This window comes from Heloderma suspectum, chromosome 4 (genome assembly GCF_057233095.1).
Source record: "Heloderma suspectum isolate Gila_16-S chromosome 4, 16-S_ref, whole genome shotgun sequence".
NCBI classification, from domain to species: Eukaryota; Metazoa; Chordata; class Lepidosauria; order Squamata; family Helodermatidae; genus Heloderma; species Heloderma suspectum.
Window position 1 is genome coordinate 264811449 of NC_139461.1, and position 27820 is coordinate 264839268.

General features: G+C 45.5%; 1 protein-coding gene across 6 annotated transcripts in view; it reads left to right on the forward strand.

The window, feature by feature from the left end:
- Positions 1 to 7177: 7177 nt before the first annotated feature.
- LOC146348629 (receptor-type tyrosine-protein phosphatase V-like) overlaps positions 7178 to 27820 on the forward strand; it is a 76151-nt gene continuing 55508 nt past the window's right edge. For 4 of the 6 annotated variants that reach the window (XR_014790682.1, XM_084853639.1, XM_084853642.1 and 1 more), the window contains exons 1-8: positions 7439 to 7591; positions 11501 to 11564; positions 14842 to 15108; positions 20135 to 20401; positions 21896 to 22165; positions 23071 to 23346; positions 24032 to 24298; positions 24722 to 25000. Coding sequence is in view for 5 of the 6 variants with exons in the window: in XM_084853639.1 (XP_084709765.1) it covers positions 7523 to 7591; positions 11501 to 11564; positions 14842 to 15108; positions 20135 to 20401; positions 21896 to 22165; positions 23071 to 23346; positions 24032 to 24298; positions 24722 to 25000 (1759 nt within the window). In the remaining variant the exon portion in view is untranslated. Of the gene's footprint in view, positions 7592 to 11500; positions 11565 to 14841; positions 15109 to 20134; positions 20402 to 21895; positions 22166 to 23070; positions 23347 to 24031; positions 24299 to 24721; positions 25001 to 27820 lie in introns of all 6 variants that reach the window. The other 2 variants (XM_084853640.1, XM_084853641.1) reach the window with 2 other exon arrangements.

The following is a 27820-nucleotide window of genomic DNA, read 5'->3' on the forward strand; positions in this document are numbered from 1 at the left end:
AGGGTATTTCCAAGTAGCGCCAGAAAGAGTGAAGCGGCTGGGCCAAACCCGAAAGGACACTCAGCTGTGGATGTGTCTGGCGGTGAAAAGAAAATCCGATGCTGTAAAGAACAATATTGTTTAGGAACCTGGAATGTCAGATCAATGAATCAAGGTAAGCTGGAGGGGGTCAAACATGAGATGGCAAGATTGAACATCGACATTTTGGGAATCAGCGAACTAAAATGGACAGGCATGGGTGAATTTAATTCAGGTGACCATCATATCTACTATTGTGGGCAAGAATCCCTTAGAAGAAATGGAGTAGCACTCATAGTCAACAAAAGGGTGGGAAAAGCAGTACTGGGGTACAATCTTAAAAACGATAGAATGATCTCAGTACGAATCCAAGGCAAACCATTCAACATCACAGTAATTCAAGTCTATGCCCCAACCACTGAGGCCGAAGAAGCTGAGGTTGATCGGTTCTATGAAGACCTACAACACCTTCTAGAACTAACACCAAAAAAAGATGTCCTCTTCATCATAGGGGATTGGAATGCTAAAGTAGGAAGTCAAGAAATCACCGGGATAACAGGCAGGCATGGCCTTGGTGTACAAAATGAAGCAGGACAAAAGCTAATAGAGTTTTGCCAAGAGAACAGGCTGATCATAGCAAACACTCTTTTCCAACAGCACAAGAGGCGACTCTACACATGGACGTCACCAGATGGTCAATATCGAAATCAGATTGATTATGTCCTTTGCAGCCAAAGATGGAGAAGCTCCATACAGTCAGTAAAAACAAGACCTGGAGCTGACTGTGGCTCAGATCATGAGCTGCTTCTTGCAAAATTTCGGCTTAAATTGAAGAACGTAGGGAAAACCACTAAACCTTTCAGGTATGACCTAAATCATATCCCTGATGAATATACAGTGGAGGTGAGGAATAGATTTCAGGGATTAGACCTGATAGACAGAGTGCCTGAGGAACTATGGACGGAGGTCCGTAACATTGTTCAGGAGGCAGCAACGAAATCCATCCCAAAGAAAAAGAAATGCAAGAAAGCCAAGTGGCTGTCTGATGAGGCTTTACAAGTAGCTGAGGAAAGAAGGGAAGCGAAAAGCAAAGGAGAAAGGGGAAGATATATCCAACTGAATGCAGAGTTTCAGAGAATAGCAAGGAGAGACAAGAAGGCCTTCTTAAATGAACAATGCAAAGAAATCGAGGAAAACAACAGAATGGGAAAGACTAGAGATCTCTTCAAGAAAATTGGAGATCTCAAGGGAACGTTTTGTGCAAAGACGGGCATGATCAAGGACAAAGAAGGCAGGGACCTAACAGAAGCAGATGAGATTAAGAAGAGGTGGCAAGAATACACAGAAGAACTATACAGGAAAGATCTGAATGTCCCTGGTAGCCATGATAGTGCGGTCACTGAACTTGAGCCAGACATCCTAGAGAGTGAAGTCAAGTGGGCCTTAGGAAGCATTAGTAACAACAAAGCTAGCGGAGATGACAGTATTCCAGCCGAGCTATTTAAAATCCTAAAAGATGATGCTGTTAAAGTGCTGCATTCAATATGCCAACAAATCTGGAACACTCAACAGTGGCCACAAGACTGGAAAAGGTCAGTTTACATTCCAATTCCAAAGAAGGGCAACGCCAAAGAGTGTTCAAACTACCGCACAATTGCGCTCATTTCACATGCCAGCAAGGTGATGCTCAAAATCGTACAAGCTAGGCTTCAGCAGTATGCGAACCGAGAACTACCGGAAGTACAAGCTGGGTTTCGAAGAGGCAGAGGAACTAGAGATCAAATCGCCAACATTCGCTGCATCATGGAGAAAGCAAGAGAATTCCAGAAAAACGTCTATTTCTGCTTCATTGACTACGCTAAAGCCTTTGATTGTGTGGATCACAACAAACTGTGGCAAATTCTTAAAGTGATGGGAGTACCAGACCACCTTACCTGTCTCCTGAGAAACCTGTACGAGGGTCAAGAAGCAACAGTAAGAACCAGAGATGGAACAACCGATTGGTTCAAAATTGGGAAAGGAGTACGACAAGGCTGCATATTGTCACCCTGCTTATTTAACTTATATGCAGAGTACATCATGAGAAATGCCGGGTTGGATGAATCAGAGGTCGGAATTAAGATTGCCGGGAGAATTATCAACAACCTCCGATATGCAGACGATACCACCCTAATGGCAGAAAGCGAAGAGGATCTCAAGAGCCTCTTGTTGAGGGTGAAAGAGGAGAGTGCAAAAGCTGGTTTGAAACTCAACATTAAAAAAACTAAGATCATGTCATCTGGCCCTATCACTTCCTGGCATATAGAAGGGGAAGAAATGGAAGCAGTGACAGATTTTACTTTCTTGGGCTCCAAGATCACCGCAGACGGTGACTGTAGCCATGAAATTAAAAGACGCTTGCTCCTTGGGAGGAAAGCTATGGCAAACCTAGACAGCATAGTAAGAAGCAGAGACATCACCTTGCCGACAAAGGTCCGTCTAATCAAAGCTATGGTTTTCCCAGTAGTAATGTATGGCTGTGAGAGCTGGACTGTAAGGAAGGCTGAGCGCCGAAGAATTGATGCTTTCGAACTGTGGTGCTGGAGAAGACTCTTACGAGTGCCCTGGACTGCAAGGAGGTGAAATCAGTCCATCCTAAAGGAAATCAACCCTGAGTGCTCATTGGAAGGACAGATGCTGAAGCTGAAGCTCCAATATTTTGGCTACCTAATGCGAAGAGAAAACTCCCTGGAAAAGACCCTGATGCTGGGAAAGACTGAAGGCAAAAGGAGAAGGGGACGGCAGAGGATGAGATGGCTAGATAGCATCATGGATGCAATGAATATGAACTTGAGCACGCTCCGGGAGAGAGCGCAGGACAGGAAGGCCTGGCGTGCTATGGTCCATGGGGTCACGAAGAGTCGGACAGGACTGAACGACTGAACAACAACAACAACTCCTAAAGCAATGCGCTTCATCTTTTTGAACCTAATGATCCTGGATTCCTGCATAAAGACCTTCTTTAGCAATTGTATACAGCTGCAAAGTCATGTATAGCATGTAATTGGAGGTCTCCAAAACAACTAACTAAAGAGCAGTGGGTTGATGAAATTTGGGAGACTATGACTGTGTATAAACTTACTCAGCAAGTGCAGCTAGCAAGGAAACTTAACTAGAAGAATATTATGGCACCATGGTTTCCATTCATTTCCTATGTTGAAGCACTTCAAACTTTTGATAAAGTTCCAACAAAGTACAGTTGCCTGTATTTTTTCTGATTAATATGCACAAACACACAAAATGACATGCGCTTATGCATACTCCTTTTATATGTTGTAGAACTTGTATTTTTACTTTTACTAGATATGGAGCTCCTTCTTAGGTCATTTTATTGTAGATAATAATCAGTTGCATATCAGTTATAGACTAAGATTTATAATTAGTGAATTCCTTTGTTTCCTTAGTGATTGTGATTTATTATTATGTATTTTCTTCTTTTTGTTGTCTTTATTTTGTTAACCGTATTTCAAATAAAAGACAATTTCATGATAAAAAACACAACGTAACCAGCACCCTTAAACATATCTTGCATACAGCAATGCTATAAAAAACGCTGGCATTAACTCACTGAGAGAATTTATAATGGATCTCTCATTACAATGGTGATTTGGTCTATACTGTCTCCTTAATGCTTTCTGGTAAATTTACATACCTAGTGGTCCAAAAAGAACTGATATTCCTTGCTATCTAGTTTTTGGTTTATAACTAGAAATTTAAGAAAGGTTCTTGTGACCCACTGACCCAAATGCAACTCAGCATGCACATGCAGCAGACTCCAGGAGCTTCAAGCCCTCTTGTTTTTCTCAGCTGCTTTAAATGCAAAGGCAGGGAGATCGTCAAACCCTTTGGCAGGCCGCAATGCCTGTATGGTCGGCTGCATTTGACTTGGTGAGTCATCCTAAATTGTGCAGCCTGACTCTTCAAGTGCATATAATGGACTGGGTTCATTAAGCCTTTTAAAACCAGAATAGATTTTACAGCTTAACATCTGTCATCAGTATGTAGAAGGACAGGCGAATGGGAATTGAATTTGGTTAATTTTCATTAAATGTATGACATGCGCCTCCTGCCTTTCCTCCAAAGATCTTAGAGTGGCATTTTAGCATCTCAGTAACACTGGACAGTAGTGAAACTGTGGGCCACACTAGACATGTTGTTAATTTGCACCAGTGGCAGCTTCCCTCCAAATGGAAATAGCAGCTTCAGAGAGGATGTTTTTGTCAGCACTGTGGCAGGAAGAGACTGGGCTGGTTTGCATGACACGACAGCTCACCATAGCTTAACTTAGATGCAGGAGCTGTTGCATTGTGCCGGACGTCTGCGGACACCTGGCTTACCGTGGCTTGTCGTGTCATGTGAACTCAGGCAGCATGGATTGTTGGGAGTGGGCAGGAATCCAACAATAGCCTGCGGGTTATTTGAGGGTAGCTGCCCATTCCAACAGACCATGCTGTCCAGGTTCACACAACAGCAACTCACGCTGGTGAGGGTAATTAAGCAAATTTTGCCAGCAGGTGCAGCAGGGGAAATAAGCTCCCATGACTTATTTCACCTGCTGTGATTGTGTGAACCCAGTAAAAGAGTTAAATGTCCCCTCCCTACCCCCACAGTTTCAAGGCATCTCAGGCTTCCCTGTGTCTGCGGTTTATGTCACCAAAAATGTGCACCTGAATTGCATTCAATTGAGCATGCTGGATGAGGATGATGGGAGTTGTAGTTCAATACATATGTATTAGGAAACACTGTACTGTACTATGCTAATGTGCTCAAGCCACTGTGCTATACTAGCTCTCAATAAATGTACTTTTTAAATTTTCTCGTATAATTGATTTGTTCCACAATGCTGGGCCTGCCTGTATGATTTCTGTAAGTACCTTGTTATCTCATTATATATGTACATTTGGCAAATCAGCTATACTCAGAAGATGTGTGTAAATTAGTATTAATACCAATAATCCAAGATAGATAAAGCAAAAACAAAAGAACCCCCCCCCCCAAACCTCTATAGAATAGGGGTGCACAACCATTCGGTCCCAATGGCTGCATCAGGTGTCCGCTGGAGTGGCAGGAGCTGCACGTTTGCACACACACTCACATGCAACTCTCTCACCCCCCCACCCCCACCCAGCAGCGACAGATCTTGGTCTTGCAATAACAGCTTCAAGGTACTGAAGCCTCCACCCTAAGAAGATCACTCACACACATGTGCACATGCACACACCCCCCCCAAAGGGGGGAAACTTTAGGAACAGGCTGTTTGGTCCCTGCCATAGCGCAGGAACTTCATTCCTAGAGCATCCCAGGAAGTAGGCAGGAGCCGTCAACCCTCCCTGTTTTCTCAGCGGCAGCAGCAGAGGCTGAGGGTCTGGAGGCTGCACCCCTGCTATAGAAGAACACTTTTCATGGGGGGCGATAATCCTATTTTGTGGCATCATGAGGCTCTGGTGATGTCTGTTTGAAACGAAGTGTTTAATAGGCCTGGTTTAATCAATAGCGGGAAGGTGACAAAGCTTCTAGGCTTGATTGGCGTGTATAACCTCATACTGTGATAAGCGTAAAAGCTCCCTGTATATCTGTGGTGTGTGGGTGTTTCAAGGAAACCCTTGCAAGTGTTTGAAATATTACTTTTCTCAGCGTGGCGCATGTTAGTTCAGACCAAACTCAAGCAGATCATCCGTTTGAGGAACACAGCTTGCCAATAGATTGGCGTGAACATGTGACTGGGCTCCGAAGCTTTTATTGAGCTAATAACTCAGCACCTCATAGCAGCTCCAGATAATGATATAATGGATCCAAGGAACATACATTGAACAATACTCTCCACTTGAGGGCTCCGAAAAAACAGCAATGCCCTGCATAATCTGCTTTTCAAGGAAATCTGAGACAGGGATCCCCAACATGTCACTTGAGGGTGTATGGCACCCACGGGCACCTCCAGTGGCTCCTGCAGGTGGGTCCCCAATGTGGTGCCCATGAGCACCAGAGAAAATAAAAAAAAAACATTATTATTTTTCTTTAAAAAAAAATACATACATGGACTTGTATGAAATGCATGCAACTTTTGAGCAATTGGGTTTCAACAAAAGTGGACCAAATATTCAAATAAGTATCCATTTGAAGGTGGCGTCTATATGCCACCCATTCAGATATTGAACGTGGTGTAAGGTCCTCAGTCCGTTGCATTATAGGAGATGGGTGTTTATCCCTCCAATGTTGTCTTATCAGTGTTTGAGCTGTCAAAAGAGTGCAGAGAATCCGTTTACGCTGACCATTTGTTAATTTCCATGAAGTTGGTGAATAATTTAAAAGAGCGTCTACATCAGTGAATATTAAAGACAACATTTATCTGTGTAATAACCTCCTCCCAAAAAGAAGCAACTACTGCACATTGCCAAAACATATGTTTAAAAAAAGCATTAGCTGTATTGCACCATAGCAATTAACCAAATTAGACAATCCCTTATTAAAGAGACATTGTGGTATCCAGCTGACATGAAACAAACATTTTTGCTAAATAGGGCGCAGCTTACAATCCATAGATGCAACAGGTAGACACCAAGGTGGCGATCTACTGATTAGGCATTTTGTGATGGTGCCCACAGCATGGTCTCAAATCCCACATGTGCCCATGGGTCCAAAAAGGTAGAGGACCCCTGTTCTGAGATATCAGCTGCTTTTCCTTTCAGGGGCTTGGCTTGGCCTTAGGTCTCACTGTCCTTGAAACTCAACCAAAATGAGCTTTCGTTCTGGACCTTCAAGTTTCCTGAAATAGAGCAACACTCCTAATGGCTCTGTAGCACTTCCTGTACAGAAGTACTGTACTGAAGAAGTATAGTATGGCAGGAGAGAGAGAGGATACAGGCACTCATTCTTCTCTTATGCACACATCCAGCTTTCCTGAGTGGCTTTGATCCATTGTCCTTCTCTTTGTGTTGCTCGAACACTCTGAGCCAGAAAAGTAGGCCTCCCCCAGTCACATCTGTCCGCTTCAACAAACTTGTTCTCTCACCGAGGAAATTGGCTCCAAATACCAGGGCCAAAGACAGCCTCTTTTGAGACACACACCCATAGAAACAGACACTCCCACATGGAGGAGTACTGTTGGCTCACACACACAGCCACACACATACCGTCTCTCCCACACAGTAGATGCTTCCCCACACAGCCACAGCATTCTCTCTCTCTCTCTCTCTCTCTCCCGCATGCATACACACACACTCTCTGCGTTCTCTCATGAACAGACTCTCACACTCACTGGCCGCACACATACACACACCTTTGAACTCCCCAGCAAACCGACTGGTGTAGCTGGCATCCTGCATGCCAATGCCTTGATGTCACCCACAAATGCAAGAAGCCTGCCGGAGTTGCCGTAGGGACAGCGGGATGAGGGGCAGCTTCCATTAGCAGAGCAGACGACTAACTTGCTGCTGCTTCTTTCTCTCCTCAGCCTGCTGGGCACCAGATGCTGTGGCTACTGCTGCTGCCCATGGTTTGGGCCCCTTTGCTGTCACATCTGCAACCCCTGGTCGAGGTAAGTCCCCGTCTCCTCCAGTTCTTTTTCTTGCCGGTGGTGGATGTTGGCTTCTTCGAGTTACAGCCAGGCTGCATATCCTGACTCCGCTGGGGGATGACAGCATTCCTGCCTGCTGGCCACACAGCTGCACTGAATTAGCACCATTACCCATTACAGCTGCCTGGCTCTCTCCACCTTCCCCATCTGCCCCCCCAAAAGACTAGACCCCAGATTCTTGTATTGAGGCAGTGAGTTAACAGGGCTGAATAGTACTTCTCTTGGCACATGTGGGTTCGCCCTGCTCTGGTGTCCCCCTGGCACCACAATGGGCAAAGCCACATAGAGTGCCTACAGATGACTGTAGAAAGTGGTGGGTGATTGCCATGAGTCGTTGCCCCATCTCCCAAGAGTGTCATGCAGCCTTCCCCGATGTGGCGCCTTCCAGATGATGTGGACTACAATTCCCATCCTCTTGGGTATGCTGGCTGGGGCTGATGGGAGCTGCAGTCCAAACCAACTGGGGGGTGCCATGTTGGGAAAGGCTGATGTAGCATCTTCCATAACTGCTCAGCTCCCTTGTCTCTTGAAGCCTTCACCTGTCTGACCCAAAAATGTGCCGAGTTCCCAGTTTGGATGCTGAATTTGGTGGAAATACTGGAATGAGGTAAACGAATGTATTTCACACCCTACAACTCTGGTCTTAGCTAGGAGGGTTCCTTCCTCCTCCTCTGGGCTTCTCTGGCTGGGACAGATGACAGTTTTTTGGACTGGGACGGATGAACACTAGTCAGACTCAGGCACAACTCTGTGAGATGCACCCAGCAAGAGTCAGCTTCCCTCTGTTCTCCTCACAGTGCATTCATAGCTGCAATCCCCTGGTGTTTTGTCTAGTTTTTGTGCAAGGGTTGCACGAAAAGCAAGGATTGCTCCAGCAGGCAGGTGATTATCCTGGTGAGTCCAGTCACTTTCTTCATGCTATGAGAACCGTGCTGGAACAGGGTGAGACTTGCGTGTTATGTTGCTCTGCTGCTAGCTAGCTAAGTTGCACTGCAGGAGATGCTATTCCAAGCATAGGATTTACATAGTTGACAACATTTGAAAATCCTGCAGGTAAACTTTTTGGTAGCTTCCTTCTTCCCCCCTAGAAAGTGTTATCATGAGCAGAATATAAAAGCATGGCCTCTCTCTACACACTAGGTCAGTCTTGCCGAACCTGGCGCCCTCCAGATAGCTTGGACTACAACTCCAAGCATCCCCAGACGATGGGAGTTTTAGCCCAAGACATGTGGATGGTGCTAGGCTAGAGGAGGCTGCCCTAGATCTGTCTTGGAGTTGATTCAATGATATTGTTCAGCAGTCCATTCATGACAAACAAAACAAAGTATGTCTTCATACAATGCATAATTCTCATATGGAATCTGTGACCGAAATATGCTGTGATGGCCACTAGCGTAGGTAGCTTTAAAAATGAATTTGCAAAGATTGTGTCCATCAGTGACAGCTAGAAGAATGATCAAAGAGTAGAACTTCTATGCTCAGGGGTAGTATGATTCTCGGATGTGGGGGCAAACAATACGGGAACGCTGCTATTACCAGCAAGCATGCCCTGCTTGTGCGTTTTCCAGGGTCACCTGGCTAGTGGAGTTGCCAGTTTTTCACCCAGCCACTGCAGCTGTGCCTTTAACAGCAACTTGGTGCGCTGACATTAGTGGGTGATGTTTATTTCCATGCTGTGACAATTTTCATCTGATGACTTCAGCACATCAAACTGCTGTTAAAGCACAAGAGCAGGCCTGTGTTTTTTCAGTTGGCAACCCTGGACTGGGTGGCCAGCACTGGAGACAGAATGCTGGACTGTGGGATCTTTGCTCAGAGCTTGGCAAGCAGTTGTTATGCTTTTTATGTTCTTACCCAAATTTCATTGGAAAATGAGGAGAAAAGGGACAGCAGCTTCTGCCCACAGTAACACTGAAAGTCTGCCCAATATTCCTAGTTTGATGTGTTTCTCAAAGTTCAGAGGCTTTGCATGGTATGAGCCTATATTTGTGCTCATTCTGGTCTTACTATTGTGATAAGAAACTTGCCCACTGGGGCAGAGCTTATGCTGAAATTGATGCTAAGAGGAGGAACCCACAGATTATTTCCTCCTGTTTTTCACAATCGCTCATCGTTTCAACCTAGTTATTGCCATAGTGGTGCAACCAGAACACAGTGTGACTCTAGACCAGGGATGGGGAACCTCTGGCCCACGGAGGTTCCCCATCCATCCTGAATAGCCTCTCGGGGTTCCTGTAGGGGGTGGCACTTAGGCTCCAAGCCCTGCCCCATGGAGAAATCCCTTGGAGACCATCCCACTGCTGCCCAGAGATAGCAGCGGGGCAGCCTGGGCATTGGGACTCACCTATGTGGTGAAGATTGGTTGCTCTCCCCAATGCAGGCAAGTCTCAATGCCCCTCATCCCTGCTGCTATCTCCAGTCTCAGATGGGGGGCGGGGGCGTCTGACAGCAGGACTTGCCTGCACTGGAGAGAGCAGCCACTCTTCCCTATGTGGGCAAATCCTGCTGTCCAGGCTGCCCTGCATCTCCATGCTATCTCTGACCTCTGATTGGAGATAGCAGCAAGGATGAGGGGGGTTGGGACTCGCTCTCCCCAGTGCTGTCCAGTCCCTAAGCCCAGGCTACTGCATACCCGTTGCTAAAAGAAGTGCGGATAACCTCAGGGGGCAGGGCCATGCCCACTGATGTCCTACAGCCTGCAGTGGGCTGATCTGGCCTTCTCACCACAAAACAGTTATGCACCCCTGCGCTGGAGGCTAGTGGGAGTTTAGGGAGACTAGTGGGGAGAGGAATCCCTACTTTTATCTCCAATCACTGAAAGCAGCAGAGATTCCCCTTACTTAGCTGCCCTGCGTTTTCCCCAATAGGGGAAGGCATGAGGCAGGCAAGGCTGTCCCGACTGAAGTGTGGGGCGGAGAGGCTCCACCTGGCATCTTGGCTGGGAAAGCCTGTGCACACCAAAGCTGGTGTACACAGCTGGTCCCTATCAGCTGAACTGCCAGGTGGAGGAGCGCTTCTCCACCCCAGTACCTCGGCTGTGGAGGAGCAAAGCCAGCCTAGCCCCGTTCGCGGAGGACCAAAGCCAGCTCAGTTGCCTTCTGATGGAATGAAGGGGACTGCGCCAGCCCGGCTTCGCTCCTCCCTCGCAGGGAACATGGGGGAGGAGCAAAGACGCAAAGACGGTGCCTTGGTGGGTTCCTCTCTGCTCAGGCTTTGCCTAGCCAGAATTTTCTCCCCTTGACAACCTAGGATGATTCCAGCCAGAGAGGGTTTCTCCCGTCCCCACTCCCCAAGCGTGAGACAGGCATCGCTGTACCTGGTCCCTGCATGCTGCATGGGGCCTGTGCTGATCCACACACTTTGATCCATGCTAGCTCAAATAGCAAACCAGGGACAAGCAGGACCAGCACAGGCGAAACAGAACAAAAGAGGAACTCTCATGCAAAACATGGCGTGGCTTTGTACCTCTTTCTTAAAGTAGCTTTTGAGCACCTCTACACCAGCCTAAAATCCCACATTTAAAACAGGGCTTTCTGCTTCCATTTTGTGCAGGATCACAATGGACCCCCTTTACACGTGTTTCCTTTCCCCCCTCCCCTTCCTCCCCTCCTCCCCCTTCACTGAGTCTTCCATATGTTTAATTGATCTCGCTCCTCTTATTCCTTTTTCACGGAGAGAACTCAAGCAGAACACAAGTGGGGTCATTTAATACCTCATTTGTCATGAGCAAAGAGATGACTGGGAGAGGCTGTCGTAAAGGGAGAGAAGCTGTTTCTCTTGGTTCATATTGCAGAGTATGGGTGCTGTCATTTTCTGGGCCTTGTCTTTATCAAGAAGCCACTGAGGATCTTATTTATTCAAATCTTGCAGGATGGCAGATGCAACCAAACAGATTGGCAAAGGAATTCAACAGAAGGAGTGTCTGACGAGAAAGGTGAGTTTTCTTCATCTCCCCCCACACCGCCTGGAGTTCCCAGGCAATCTGAAACACTACTGGAAGAACCACTTTAATGCTATGTTATCAAATGTATCAGGGGTGCAAAGATTTTTGGAGCCAGATGTCTTTCCCCAGAGACAGCTCTGAGGGAGGGCGAGATGGAGAACTAAGGGTGTGAGCAAGAATTGGGAAGTTTATTCCACATCCTTCTCACCTTCCTTTCCCTGGAAAGGAGGGACGATATGACGTTTCACTTGGCAAGGAGGAGACATTCTCTTCCCTGGTGCAGCTCAGCCTCAAATTTCCTTCTACCTGGAACCAAGCTGCATGGGAAGAGACAAGCTAACCTTGAAGAAACCCTTCTAAGGTTCACAAAATGGTACTGCCATTGGACTGTATCCAGGGCTGGGTTTGCCCTAATGACAAGTGTTCCTGTTCAATTGTGCAACTGATTTTCATCCATCCCCTCTACCTACCTTCTGTGCCATATCCCATGCTGTTCCAGAGGGTCCCCCAATCCTCAGAAGAAGCTTTTCTGGAGGCACAGTGAGCTGCAGCAGATAGGGCAGATCAGCAAAAATGGGGTGCTCTGCCTGATACAAGTGGAAGTGCTTTCTACTAGCACAAAGACACTGCTGGAAGCAACCCATTTTGTATATATACATACAGATACGTATACTTGAGATACGTACGTACCTTCCTACAGTCTGCCACTTTTTAAAAAATTGGCTAGTTGTGCTCTCACGCACATGAATTGTGCAGTGTGGGAATGCACACCCTTTAAAAAAAGTTTTCTTTAAAAAAAAAGAAATAAAATATTAGATGTTGCTGGTCTATAATAATCATTATTTATATATTTATTGATTACATATTTATCTCACCATTCTTGCAAGGAGGTCAGGAGAACATCCATTATTTCTCCAATGTTATTCTCACAACAACCCTGTGACATAGATCAGTTTAAGAGACGGGGACTAGACTATGTTTTCTTAGTCCTATTTTGACATTCTACACACTATGCAGCACTACCTCTCCATGGTAGTTTCTCTTGGTGTTTGTGACACCTGCACCACCACTTTCCACACAGCAATGAGTGATCTTGGGGAAATGTCACAATTTCCAGTTTCATGGGTAACCTACATGATTGCCACTCTCAGAAGTGAACTTGAGTTACTTTTAACGTCCATGTACAAGAGAGGCAGAGCAATCCTAATCCTGTCTGAGGCAGGGAGATTAGGATGGGGTAGAGGTGCCTCTGCTGTTGGAAGGGAGCTCTGCTGGCAGTGGGCTTGGGGGTGGGATTTATGTACCCTGGAGGCTCCAATTACACCCACGGAAAGCTCCATGGGTGTAACTACCAGCAGCAGTGTTCCCACTGGCAGTAAGTCCTGAAATGGGCGTTTCAAGGGCCAGGCAGGGACAGGACAGAGACAGCCTTGGATTTGCTGCATCCAAAGCCTCTTCATTCTCCAGAGAGTTGCCAGGATCGGGGTTCCCACTCTACACCAGCCTATAGCTTTAACAAAAAACTTTTAACAAAACCTGTGGGGGGCAACAACAAAAAAGATAAGTCCTCTCCCCGCACACCTTCTGCTCTGGGTGGTACAAGCTGGCAGGGCTTTGAAAATAGTGGATGATCTGCCTTGCACACTCTCCTCACCCCACAGGATTGCACTGTAAGCTACCCATATTTTACACTGGCATGAAACTGCACAGTTGCTACCCCGCAGCTCCTTCATTAATTCTCAGACGGAAAGGGAACTAATTCTCACCATTATGGATGAAGCTGATGTAATTCTATTATATCCCTCTTCCATCAATCAACTGGTTGTCCAAAACTCATGCTCACCTTTCCTAGGGTTTCTAATGAAGTCCAATATGTTTTCAAACAGCTAGAGAAGATCTGCACTCAACTGGGCCAAAAGATGCACTCCAGAATGATTCCTCTTGCTCACTTTGGCTCCATTTTATTAAGGAAGGAAGTTCTTAGGTGTGTTGTGATTTCATATCCCGCATGGGACAGAACCAATCCCCCCGGAAACTGGCTGGAATATTCCAGTGAGCTATTGACTAATATGTAGGTGAAATGTACAGAAAGGTAGGAAGGGAAATGTGTGATGAATCCAGTTATCATCATCACTTGTCTCCAATCAAATTGGCAAAATGACAGGAATTCAACACATCTGTTAAGTAAAAAGCACTGTTAGATATATTCAATCTAAGTTTAGAAACAAAGGCATAGTTCAACTTGGAAAGGGTAACTCCTGAGTTGGTGCAGACAGACCATTCAAGGTTATGCTTTTTTCAGGCAATATTGCTGCTACAATGTAATACAGCATATGCATATTCATCACATGTCGATACATAACATTGCACACTGAGTACTTGGAACAAGTAATATTTCTGTAACTTAAGTGCTGCCTTGGAGGTAACTATGCAGCAAGTATACAAGAACTGGGAAACAAATGTCCAATTATTATGGAAGGAAAAGATTGTGTGGAAAGACCCCAAAAGCACTGGCAAAAGTCATACTTCCTTTCCTCTCCACTATCATGTGAAGCAAAATTCTATTAATGTAGTGACTGCACAGATATACCATTTCTTGAGCTTTTAAATCATGGCTGGTTCATAGACTCATAGAATAGTAGGGTTGGAAGGGGCCTACAAGGCCATCAAGTCCAACCTCTGGCAGTGGTTGGGGCATTGTAGGACTTTTTTCTGTCTAAACATGCATAGGATTGCCCCTTAACCTGCATACATGTTTGCATAACCATTAATTGCAGTATGCAGAATTTCCAAATAGGTGAGTTCAACATAAACTTCCAAGAATACATTAGCAATTACCACATGCAAATACCTTGGATAAAACTAGCACAGGTTGTAAACAGACTTTGGAGGCAAACAGGAAATTAGATACACTTCTAAGACATAAGTGATTCACTAAATAAGGCCTTAATTTCCAAAGCGAAATAAACAGAAATCCTAGGAAAATATTAAGACTCCAGTCCTAAGATTAATAGTAAGGCTCCACAGTGCATTAGAAACAGGGTTAAGTCTGCCCTAACCTGCTAATGAATTCTTTTGGGATAGGAATGGATGAATCTGCCAATTTATAGTCCCAACACATCTGGAGGGTTGGGGAAAGTTGGTCTAGATGGCGACGGCATCATTGGTGTACTCAGGTAGAAGACAGAGCTTTGGTGACAGGAGATAAAGATGCCCAACGGTGGAGGAAGATACAGTTGCTGAGCACCTGATGGTCTGTCTTCTGCAGGACAGCTCCTGAACGTGAGTGTCAGCAACCAGGGTCGCTCTACCTCCCTCTTCCTCACTTGGGAAAACCTCTTGCGAGGTGTCCAGAGCTTCTCCCTAGCTCTTTATGATGTGGAGACAGATAATCTGCTGCAGAATGGGTCAAGTGGACTCAACACCACCAGCTTCGACTTCCAGGGCTTGCTTCCTGGAACACGATACAGCGTTGAAGTCACTGCACTGCTGGTCTGTGAACAGAACTTCAGCAGGAGAGTCACTGGGCAGACAGGTGAGTGGGGCAGAGATACAGCTGTTTTGCATCATGGGGCCAATTTGAGCAGAGATGGTTGGTGTTTGGCTACACTGATATTTGGATACTTCTCTCACTTTCGTTCACACACTCAAGACTCAGCATTGATTTATTATTTAGTTATGTAAATATTTTTATAAACTGAGCCTTCATCTGAAATTGGATTCCAGGATGGTATACATAAAAAATTAAATATTCAATACAATAATAACATAATACTTTAAACAGTGCAATACCATTGGGAAGCATAAAACCATCCCTCTGTGCTGTTTTCCTGCAGAATGACTAATTCCTGGGAATCAGGGTACATGAGGAGAGTCATTCCTGCATACCCAGTCTCCCTGCAGACTCAGGCTCTGACAGCCTGCCAAACAGCTCTTTGGTGGGCTGATGGGAGCCCACTTTCCCTGGGAAGCAGGATGCATGGAGACGACTCTCCCAGTGTCCCCTGTGTGGTGGCGGCAGTGGCAGCAGGGATGGGGTGTATTGGTGGAGCAGGGGCATCTGTGGAGGACTGCATGCAGTCTGTGTGCTGTGGGTTGCCCACCCCTAGTCTAGAATAATGTAACAACCCTGTCACCACTCAAAAAACCTGTGCCAGGTGGCTACCCAGGGATGCAGTGCTGGCAGAGAAGTGAGACTGCTTTGCTGCTCTGACCACCATGAAGTTGGCATGATACGTGTGTCCGGCTCTTACTTGTGTTCGATCATAATCACTATGAGACTTGTGCCATCTACATTCTAGCTGTCATCCTGCTTCTTTCGTTGCCCCCAACTTTATGGTGAACTAAGGAACTGGCTGGGCTTTGGAATGCAGGAGAGGGTGCTTGGGAGCAATTGTGTCAATGGCCCTTTCCATCTCACTATTCCATAGCAAGTCCAGGGCTCTGACAGGAGCACCAGCTATGTGAATGGGGAAATCCCCCAGAGCATTCATCAATTTGTTGGAATCCATAGGTTTTTGAGGGCTGACCAACATGCCACATTGTTCAACGGGAGCCTTCCCCTGATATGCCAGGCAGCGTGCTTGCTTCAAAAGCTGAAAGTGCTCACTCCTATCTCTGGCTTACTGAGATGAGAACTCAGTGGGGCAGGCAGGAAGCAAGACCCTTGTAAGCTGTATGTGGGAAGAATGTGTGAGGAAGAGATCTCGAGGGGACAGGGCACAGGGATGGGCGATACAGAAAACAAAGCTATCATTACCTTGTCAAAGCTGCTAGTGGCTAGGAAAAGGAAATGACAATGGAGCAACTTAATTCCTCTACTTTTATCTATAACTCTCTGCCACTCACATCCTTTTTGGGTCTGAAAATTCATGGCAAACATGCTCCTGAAAGCCTCGGTCAATCATGGCTCTGGCAGCCATGTTCACGCAAATGCTTTCAAATGTTACAAAAACAAACTATCACCTCACAGTATACTCAGTGACTTGTATTTTCTATAACATCCAAAGTGGTCCTAACTCTGATTTGGATTTTGGATGAAAGGAGATTTTATACTAGCTCTTCCAGGGCTGAGTTACTCCAGCTGTGTTAAGCTAAATATAACATGATGTTCTTGTGGTTCTGCCTCTACTATTTAACACAAATCATCATCCAGCCATTTTTTTTCCTGCTGGCACATGCAGTTGGGGCCAATAAAATGTGTGTCTGGCCCATCTTTTATGCAATACTATATCCTTCCAGATGTGTGTGTGTGTGTGTGTGTGTTTGAGAGAGAGAGAGAGAGAGAGTTATTCCATTATCCATTCTTAACTTTGCCTTTTCATTCTCGAAACATCTGATTCTGATAGCCAAAAGCAACATTTTGTTTTTGTGCATACAGCATTGTTTTCATTAGCACCCCAATCCTAAATATTTTCAACTTGGAAGCAGTCTCATTAATTGGAATGGAACGTACTTCCAAGATAGTTTGCTTAAGCTGAATCATGACTTAAGAGGTTTGTTTCTTTTTACTGTCTGTTTCATTATTTCTCATGTAAGTAATACATAATTAACCTCCAAACCACTCTGGTCTTGCAGCTTAAGCTTTTGTACAGCTGCAAAAAGATTTTTTTTCCTTCCTGGTTCGCAATTTGCATTTGCATTATATATTGAAATAAACGGAGGCACACAGATGTGCAGCCCATCCGTGTGACTTGCACAGAAGATGGATGCCATTGTTTGTGTGACCAGAAGAGTCAGCGTATGCAGGGTGTTGGCAGCAATGTCAGCTCAGAGTTGTTCCATGGCAGACTGTTCCTGCTGAAACAGTGCAATATGTACCACAACTCTCTGTCAATGTCCTTGTGGACACTGCAACTGGGAGAGCTGCTAATTTGCAGAAACAGCTTGCCTGAAGATTTTCTGTTGGACCAGTAAGGTGGGCGATTCTGTTACAGGCAAGCTCTTTTCAGGCTTATGAAGAGTTCTTCCAATCTCCAAAGTTTGTTATATGCTCAGCAGCAGAAACTCGCTTGATGCATTCTTCTTACGGTACCTATTTTTAGTGCAACAGTGCAGTTGAGGAGTTGCATGTGACCGATCCAGGTGCTTTCATTGTCAAGCTGCAGCAGGCAGCAGGTTTTTTTTAAAAATAATTTTTATCCTACCTTTCTGCCAAAAAATGGTGCTTAGGGTGGCTAACAATAAAATACAGATTAAAAACAAAATCCTAATTAAAACATAACCTGAAAACAAATAAATTAAAAACACAGCAATAAAAGGAATAAACAGCATCCAATCAATTAAAAACACCTTCAGCAACAGACCAGCTTATATGCCAAAGGCCTGCCTGATAAAAGACATCTTTGCTTGCCAGTGGAAGGACAACAGAGAGGGGACCAATGTAGCCCCCTCATCAGGGAGTTCCAGAGCTTGGGAGCACCCTCCGAGAAGATTGTCTCCCGCGTTCCCACCAGTTCTTAAGGAGCGCCTCCAGCAGCACCAGACAGGCCGCTTAACAAGATCAGCCTCGGATGGCCTTCTCTCTGTCCCATCAGCCAGGACAGCTAGACTGGTGGGGACAAGGGAGAGGGCCTTTTCTGTGGTAGCCCCCACTCTGTGGAACTCTCTCCCTAGGGAACTCCGCCATGCCCCCTCTTTAATGAGCTTCTGTCGTGCATTAAAAACGTGGTTGTTCAGGCAGGCATTTGGGGTGGGTTAGGGTATTTTAGAAAATGTTTTTATTGTAGAATGTTATTGTTTTAAATTGTTTTATTGTATGCTGTACATCGCCCAGAGTGGCTGGGTGACCAGCCAGATGGGCGATTAATAAATTTAATAATAAATATAAATAAATAAATAGATGTGCCTCTGATGGTGGCGATAATGAGAAAAGGTCCTTCCCCAAAGATCTTAAAACTCAGGCAGTCTCCTATGGATCTTTCAGGTAGCCAGGTCCCAAGTCGTATGGGGCTTTATGAGCCTTTCTATATGAGGCATTTATTGTGCGCTCGTGATTCCTTACAGTAGTTTGCAGGCACTTTACATGACATTGTCATCCTTCCAGGCCTCTCCCGTTCTTTGGAACCGTTTTTTTTTGGGGGGGGGGAGTTCCAATGAGGAATGTCTGGTATATTTGGGAATGGTGGCATGAAACTCTAGTGTATTTGAGCACTTCCGCTATACCACAGCACTACCCAGTGCTTGTGTAATGGAATATATAGAAAGACAGGGAAAGAAACCCCCCAGGAAAAAAAAAAAACATGTAAAAGAGCCAATCAGCTTGCACAGCAACAACATAGCACTTCTTTAGGTATTCACATTTTGTTTCCCACTGGGAAAGTTGCCCTACATGAGACTGAGCTAGGGAGTTTGTGACTTTAAGGCTGTAATCCTGTGCACACTTTCCTAGGACTCCGCTCCAGTGGGACTTCTCTTATGTTTACTTCTGAGTAAACATGCTTAGGCTTGCATTGTCTAGCATGCATTTTTATTTTTATTAAATCAATATTTATTATCTTTTAATATATAAACAATATGATCATTGCAACAACGTTTGTGAGCAATAAGAATTTAAACAGGAACTTAATACAAAACCATAAAAAAAACCTAGATATAATACCTTCATTAACAGTTTCACATGTACATTTACTATCACTGATAATCTAACATATGTAGTTTTCTTTCTTTTGCTTTTAGGAGAGTATAACAATCCAGAAAGATGCTTGGGAATCTGGGGGATGTAATTCATACAAATCTTCATTAATATGTTATACATTCTTCATTAATATATGTGATAAACTACAAACCTAATACTCTTCTAACAGAACTCAAATAAAATCTTTTGGAAATCTGCTCAGAATATGACAGGGGGTCAGGTACAAGTTTGGGAACTGGATAAAGGGTATGAATACCTCTACCTTCCTGACCATCTGCTCCCATCAGTAGTACATGTCCTGGTCTCCTCTCATCTAGAGTACTGTTATGCACTCTACGTGGGGTTACCCGGGGTAACCCAGTGCTGAAGGAGTTGCACTGGCTACCAGTTGTTTTCTGGGCCAAATTCAAGGTGTTGGTTTTGACCTTTAAAACCATATATGGTTCTGTCCCAGCCTATCTCAAGGAGCACCTCCAGCAACACCAGACAGGCCGCTTAACAAGATCAGCCTCAGATGGCCTTCTCTCTGTCCCATCAGCCAGGACAGCTAGGCTGGTGAGGACGAGGGAGAGGGCCTTCTCTGTGGTGGCCCCCAGTCTGTGGAACTCCCTCCCTAAGGAACTCCTCCATGTCCCCTCTTTAATGAGCTTCCACCACGCATTGAAAACTTGGTTGGTCAGGCAGGCATTTGGGGTGGGCTAGGGTATTTTTAGAATATGATGTTTTAATGTTTAATTTTACTGTTTTAGATTGTTTGTACTATTATACATCGCTCAGAGTGGCCGGATGACCGGCCAGATGGGCGATTAAAAAATTTAATAAATAAATAAAAATAATAAAGAAAATAAAACATCATACTACATACAAATGCAAGTGCCCTTACTCACTAGCAAGTCTGTTTTTTTAACCTTGTATTGTGTTTTAGTTCCTTCACCTGTCAGGAATGTTACCCTGCATCGGCACAGCCCCTCGGTGTTACTGGCCTCCTGGAGTGAAGCCCCTGGTAGGAAGGATGGCTACCAGCTGGTTCTGTACCACGTAGACTCTCAGGCCCCTGTGAGGAATGTGACCATCCCAAAAGATGCCACCACCTTCCGCTTTGAGAGGCTCCTAGTTGGTAGTGAATATGCACTGCAAATCACCACACTGGCTGGATATGCCAAAGCAAGCACCAGTGCACGACAGTGGACAGGTACTGGGAAGCTGGGGCTCTGATCTGAGGGGCTGAAGGATAAAATCAATGCTGGAGATGGAGGTGTCTCCAGAGGTTAATCAGCTATATAGATGAGTCTCTTTTACCTCAAAGTCCCCACGTGCTTGAGGAGTTGTGAGGGAGAGAAAGCACTCCTTGGGATTTTTTATTTTTTAAAAAATATTTATTTATTTATTTTCTATACCACCCAATAGCCAAACCTCTCTGGGTGGTTCACAAAAATTAAAACCAAACGGCACACAATAAAACAATTTAAAATATATAGAACATTAAAACCACATTATTATTATTATTTTATTACTTGGTCGCCTTTCTCTTAAAAAAGTTCACAGGTAACTTACAACAAAATTATGAGAACATTCAAAATATAAAATATCTAAAAATAATTTCCATAAAAATACTAAAACATAATTCATAACATCTACAGAACTTGTGAGATAAGCTTGTAAATATACACTCACCTGGTTGTCTGTAGAGAGCAAGGGTGCTTCCAGATGGAGGGCTCCCAAAGCCACCACTCAGAAGACATTGTGCAGCTATTCCATCTTCTTCTGCTTAACAGATTTTCTGTGGCAAGGAAAAAGATGGAAGAAACAGGGGGGAAAACACTGGAGAGTTATGAAGGGAGGGACCATAGCTTAGTGGTAGAGCAGCTGCTTTGCATGCAGAAGGCCCCAGGTTCAGTCCTCAGCATCTCCTGGTAAGGCTGGGAAAATTCGTGCCTGAAACCCTGGAGAGCTGCTGCCAGTCAGTGTCGACAATATTGGGCTACAGGGACCAGTGTTCTGGCTCAGTGTAAAAAAGCCAGCAACAAAGGAGTAGACACAAAGGATGTTTTATTCCATGAAAGAAAAAGGTTCCAATGCCTTTCAGACCACATGCAGATCCTTCTTCAGGGAAATCTACAAAACAATATACAACATGTATAGACTTTAAATATTCGCTGTGTTCAATAGTATATACCAATAATATATACAATAATACAATTGTCCCTCACCATACAAAGATATAAACAAACTACATGCTTTGTGGGGTTCCCCTTTTTTGTTGGCTTCTGGCTCAGTGTAAGACAGATTCCTAAGTTCCTATGAGTAGAAGGCAACATCGTCTGGATCCCCTGTAAAATTCTGTGGATGAAGCAGGGTAATGGCATGATAAAAGCTTCATCCAGAAGCACCCCAAGGCTCATCTTCAGGCAACAAGGCAGGAAAAGCAAATCCTTTTCTCTTTAGGCTGTCAATATGCCACAAACAACTAACACAAGTATGTGTGAGCAGCTAGGCTAGAAAAACTGTCTGTGGCTTAGCAATGTTATGGATTGGCTTTTTTTCTGCAAGGTAGTTATAATGTCCTCTTCACCGGGACTGAGTTGGCCAGTGGTTTCCACGGAGTTGGGACCTTTGGAAAAAGAACCCCTCTACTTTGGGTAGGGAGTCTCCCACAATGAGTAATAGCTTTCCTTTGTCCCTACAGCCCCCGTTGTCCCCAAGGCATTGACGTTCCAGAGTAGCGGCTCCAGCTCCAGTTTGACTGCCTCATGGACCAACACAGAGGGAGCAGAATGGCTGCATTTCACGCTCTGGAACCTCCATGCTGCTACTGAGGAGACCACAGTGTCACTCAGGAGGGGCTTGTCCAACTACACCTTCCAGAACCTGCAGCCCGGTACTCCCTACCACCTAGAAGTCAGAGGTACAGCTGGGCCTTACCTGGTTGAGGGGCCCAACGTCACAGCTTATACATGTGAGTATGGGGCAGGATACTTCTCATGGCACTTGGAAGATAGACAGGCCCTAAAGTGGAATAAGATGCTACTGAATTACAAAATAATCCTGCATCACAAGTACGGGTGGCTCCTGTACCCAGAAGCCTTATTTGTCCCAGTTTAATATGGATGACTAACACGCTACACATAACATGTATGTGGAGGTTCTGGATGTGCCGTACATATAGACTTACGTTGCATTATATTATGTTCTGTGATTGTATTTTCCTAGCGTAAAAGAGCCTCCATAGTTGTCTTCCGGCATAGGAGACTTTTTTGTTTTATGTAATGGAAACAGTGTCAATGCATCTAAGAACTTCAGAAAGCCAGCTCGACTCTTTCATTAAAATTACATCCTGTTGGACAGTACTAAAAATAAGCTAGGCCTCTGGTCAGATTGATAAGCTTTCGTTAGGGGAATCCAAACTAAGTGCAAGTTGAGCCTTTGTCCTCTCCTAACCTGTGTTTTGCAAAGGGACTCTGTTCAATTCCTTTTTTTTTAAGTATGGGTTTCCCTTAAAGCAGCTATATTTGTGATATGAGAGAATTCACTTTTTGTGAATGGGCAATTAATATTCAAAATATTTCCCTATTTATCCAAGCAATCCTGAGCAGGGCATTTTGGGCATTTAGCTTTATTTCTATGTTCAGACATGGCTCTGGTAGAGGTGTCAATCCTCCATTTTGGTGCTCAGTCTGTCTACCATAGTGGAACACCGCAGTGCTAGCTAGAGCTTCCAGTTGATGAAGTGGGCCACGCTGGCTGTTGGGACTTGCAGTGGTACACATTCTGGAGGGCACCAGGTTGGGGAAGGCTGATCTATGCTATTTCCAGGCAGTTCATTCATTGTGGATGCTGATTCTTCCTTTCGTCTTTTCACAGACCCCCTGAAGCCAACCAACATAAGCTTGATCAACTCTGGCAGAAGTAACACATTGAAAGCCACATGGAACTCACCAGGTGGAGAAAGAGAATTCTATCTGGTGCTGCTTCTGCAGGAGGGAAAGAACAGCACACCCATCAGAAACGTGTCCATGGATGGGAAGAGCACCCATGTCACTTTCCATAGCCTGAGTCCTGGGAACAGCTACACTGCCTTGGTGACAGCCGTTGCTGGGCCCCATAAAGCATCTGCAAGGAGTATCTCTGCCTGGACATGTAAGCGTGGGGTCAGAGCTCGGATCCTGCCGGGAGAGAGTGATTGCTATGGAAGCTCCCTAATACAGATGTGGGGGAGGATGGCACTTGAATTACTTAAAAGGGCGTGCTGGTTGGGAGAGGAGGATACACTCTCTTAAGTGCCAGAGTCATTGCTTTGTTTCCTGTGGTCTGAGGTTCCATGGGAAGAGGTACCTTCTGTCATCCCAACCCACTGCCATAATATCTATGGAGAAAAAAAGTCCATTAAGAGTCTTGTGGCACCTTAAAGACTCAGATATTTATTATGGGATAAGCTTTCATGGTCTACAGTTCACTTCCTCAGATGCATGGAGAGAGACTCTCATAGTCTATGGGGAGAGACTCTCATAGAACAGCTATCTTGGTTGAAGTTTCAGTTATTAGGCTTTGGGACAAAACAAATCCCCTGAACTCCAATGAACTGTTAGGAGAGGGTGGAGACACAACCTGAGGAGGGGAGCATTCTCATCATTATGCCCATCTACCACCTGGGCATGCTGTGAAAAAACATCACTACCAATCTTGTGGTAGAGGTGTTTCTTCCACAAAAAGAAAGACCTCTCCCATTCTCTTTCCCCAAAGAAGATCTCCCCACTTGGGATCGATCCAGGTCTCTTGTGGAAGGCCCTGCACATAATTTTGTGTCTCTCTTTCTCCCTTCCAGATCCCACAGCTTCATCTGGTGGGAGCTTATCGAGCCTGGGGAATGCACACATCCTTCATGCTCGCTGGCAAGAGGTGGCTGGGACTGGCTATGTGGCAGCACTGTATACCACGGAGCCCCCCATGCTGGTTCAAAACAATTCTGTGCCTAGGGGCTCTTCTAGCCTGCGTTACGAAGGGTTAAGACCAGGCACTCACTATGCCTGGGAGATCTGCACTGTGGCTGGACCCTATGTCTCCCTACCACTCCGCCTCAGTAACTGGACATGTGAGTACCTGGGGAAGAAAAATATTCTGTCATGCTTAGAGTTGCCATATTCAGACTTCAAGAGGACAAAGAAAGGAAAATTCCACCAGCGCGGCTTCTTCTAACATTGCAGCACTGTGATGGAAAGAGCTGTATTTGGTGAAATTTACTTTCTCTGTAAATTTTAAGGCAGCAGTGTTTTAACCTCTTTCAGCTCAAGGGCCAAATTAATTTTCAGAAAAGCACATGGGGGCTGCATTCCAGTGGTGGGCGGGGCCGAAGGCAAAGGGGTGTGGCCAACATACCAGCCTATTTTAGCTTAAACCTCTCATTGACAGTAACTAAGCCTTAGAAGAGGCATTTCAACCATCTAGAATAGGAAGTAACCATGCAAAACCTGCTAGAAAGAAAAACAGCCTAAAGCTGACCCTGGTCTCCTTTTAGATCCTTTGCCTCCAGAGCATCTGAGCCTCAGTAACGACGGTCACCATACAAGATCACTCCGTGCTTCTTGGCAGAGTCCCTCTGGGGGCGGAGGAGGCCACTACTTTGGAGTTCTCATGGAGAGCAAATCCCAGTTGGAGGTCAAAAATGTGACAGTGACAGAGGGCCAGACAAATACCATTTTTGAAGGGCTGATCCCTGGATGTCAGTACACTCTGAAGATGGTGGGAGAGGCTGGACCATACCAATCCCTTCTTCAAACAGTTAGTGACTGGACATGTGAGTATGCCATTCTCAGGAGAAGTAGTAGACGCAGCCTTCCCCAACCTGGTCCCCTCCAGATGTGTGGGCTTGCAACTCCCATAATTCCCAGCCAGCATAGTCACTGTGGGAAATTATGGGAGTTGTAGTCCAACACATCTAGAGAGCACCAGGTTGGGGAAAACTGTCCTGTTTCAACACAGGCAAGGGCCTTGGGCAAGGCACAGATAATCCCAGGAGCAGCAGTGAGGGAGCAACCAGTTCAGTCCAAGGTCATACAAAGGAGTTCTGAGGAGGTTTTGCAGGCAGAGGCAAGGTCAAAGCAGTCCAAAGGTGAGTTCACAAGTGTCAGGGCCAGTCAGGGGGGTGTCCGAAAGCATTGTCCATATGGGTAGCTGAGGGTCTAGGAGATGGTCATGTCTAGTATCTTGGAACGCAAAGCTGAGGTTAAGGCACTGTTGCTTGCAGCACAGAGCTGGCGTCAGCGGGACTGATTTATAGTTGCTAATTAGGTCAGCATGTTGCTTTTAAGGGAGGCCGCACACTGTGTCTTCCTTTTGTTCTTTTGCTGCTTGCCTCTGATTCTACACCATTCAGAGGGATGGATCATCTCAGGCTCTGCTTCCAGCTTTTGGGGAAATTCAGGAGGGGCCAGGTTGCTCCTGTAATGTTTCCAGGGAAGGACTGTCAGCCAAGGCCTCCTGTTCCTTCCTTAGCTCTGGCTGGGGCCCATTGTGCTGGCTCTCCCCCTCCTCTTCTTCCTCAGCCAAATCCTCCTCCAGGTAGGGCATGACAAAGACTATAGTAAAGGGCTCCCACGCAAGTTGTGTCCCCGATTTCTCTTTTGTTGAGTCTCCCTAAACACCCATAAGCAGAAAAGAGTTACGAATGGAGGGAGGCATCCATGTGAAAATGGGTGGAGGGAGGTCACCATACCTTAAAAAAATATTGTGGAGCTGGAAAAAGTGCAGAAAAGGGCAACTCAAATGATCAAGGGGCTGGAGCAACTCACCTATGAAGGAAGGTTACAACAGCTGGGATTGTTTAGCTTGGGAAAAAAGGAGGGTAAGGGGAGACATGATAGATGTCAGGAGTGCTTCTGAGTGCAGGGAGGGGGAGAGCAGTTCAGATTCTGAAGAGGAACCACCAGACGTAGGAGAGTTCCCAGGCTAGTACAGACATGGATAGGCAGGCCCCTCAGGTTTCAAAGGTCCAGCTAGAGGCAGGTCCCTTGTCACCCCCACCCCCTGTGAGAGACAGCGAACAGGGAGAGGCGGTGTTTGGCGAGTCTGAATTAATAGCTGCAAGGCGCAGACACAGAGCCAAGAGGGAGATGGCTGGGGCGGAGTTTAGAAGGTCTTCCTGATTGGCCCTGCATGACAGCGGTGCTTAAAAGCCTCACGAGAGAGAGAGAGAGAGAGAGAGAGAGAGAGAGACCTCCTACCACCCCTTAAGTTAGGCTAGTGAGCCCGCCTTTCTTTCAAACAGTGGGCAACTTTCACAGCTACCTTTTGAACCCCCTGAAGGCATTTCCTTGCAGACTGAGAGTCACTGAGAATTTGCATCTGTATGACCCTTTGTGGTAATGGAATTAAAAGCTGTAGATTGAAGCCTCTTGTCTGTATTTGAGAGCCAGTGTAGTGTAGTGGTGAGAGTGACGGACTGGGAGCCGGGAGATCCGGGTTCTAGTCCCCACTTGGCCATGGAAGCTCACTGGGTGACTTTGGGCCAGTCACAGACTCTCAGCCCAACCTACCTCACAGGGTTGTTGTTGTGAGGATACAACGGTGAGGAGGAGGATAATGTAAGCCGCCTTGAGTTCCTTGCGAGAGGGAGAAAGGCGGGGTATAAATGCAATAAATAAATAAATAAAATAAAAAATTCAGCGTTTGAAGATCAGTGGGGGCAAAAGGGAATCCTGACAGCAGAGGTCTACAACATTATGCATGGTGTGGAGAATGTGGATAGGGATACATTTTTCTCCCTCTCTCAAATTACTAGAACCCAATGGGGTCATCCCATGAAGCTGATTGGTGGGAGATTCAGGACAGATAAAAGGAAGTACTTCTTCACACAGCGCATAGTTAAACTATGGAATTTGCTACCACAAGATGTAGTGATGGCCATCAATTTGGATGGCTTTAAAAGAGGGATGGACAAATTCCTGGATGAACAGGCTATCAATGGCTACTAGTCCTGATGGCTATGTGCTACCTCCAGAACCAGAGGCAGTGAGCCTATGTACACCAGTTGCTGGGGAACATGGGTGGGAGGGTGCTGTTGAACTCATGCCCTACTTCTGGGTTCCCAGTCGACAGCTGGTTGGCCACTGTGTGAACAGAATGCTGGACTAAATGGAACTTTGGTCTGATCCAGCGTGGCTCGTCTTATGTTCTTATGTTAAGAGGAATAGCAGTGGCAGGAAAAACAGAAATGGTGGGTGGTGGCGATATTAGGAGGGACCGTCCTGGCCTTTTCTGAAGGAGGAGTCAGAACCGTCGCAATATTTCTTGGAAGTTTAAGATTCAGCAGAATTTCAGACTTTGGATCTAACATTTGAATGTCAAACATTTTTAGATGTCACTTTTAAAATCTTAATTGTTGATGGTTTGTAAGGCAAATGACATTTAGCAAATGAAATACTTTTGCACCTTTGTTCCAACTAACAACAACAATTCACAAACAAAACCCCACACTATCCATAATTGGTAATGTTAAAAGCAGAAACTGAATAAAAAGGATATGCATTAGGTTATCTAGTGATTTATTTGTAAGCAAATGCCAATTAAGAGAATTTGTTTGAGTATCCCCCACCACCTATTGCCCACATTTCTGTAT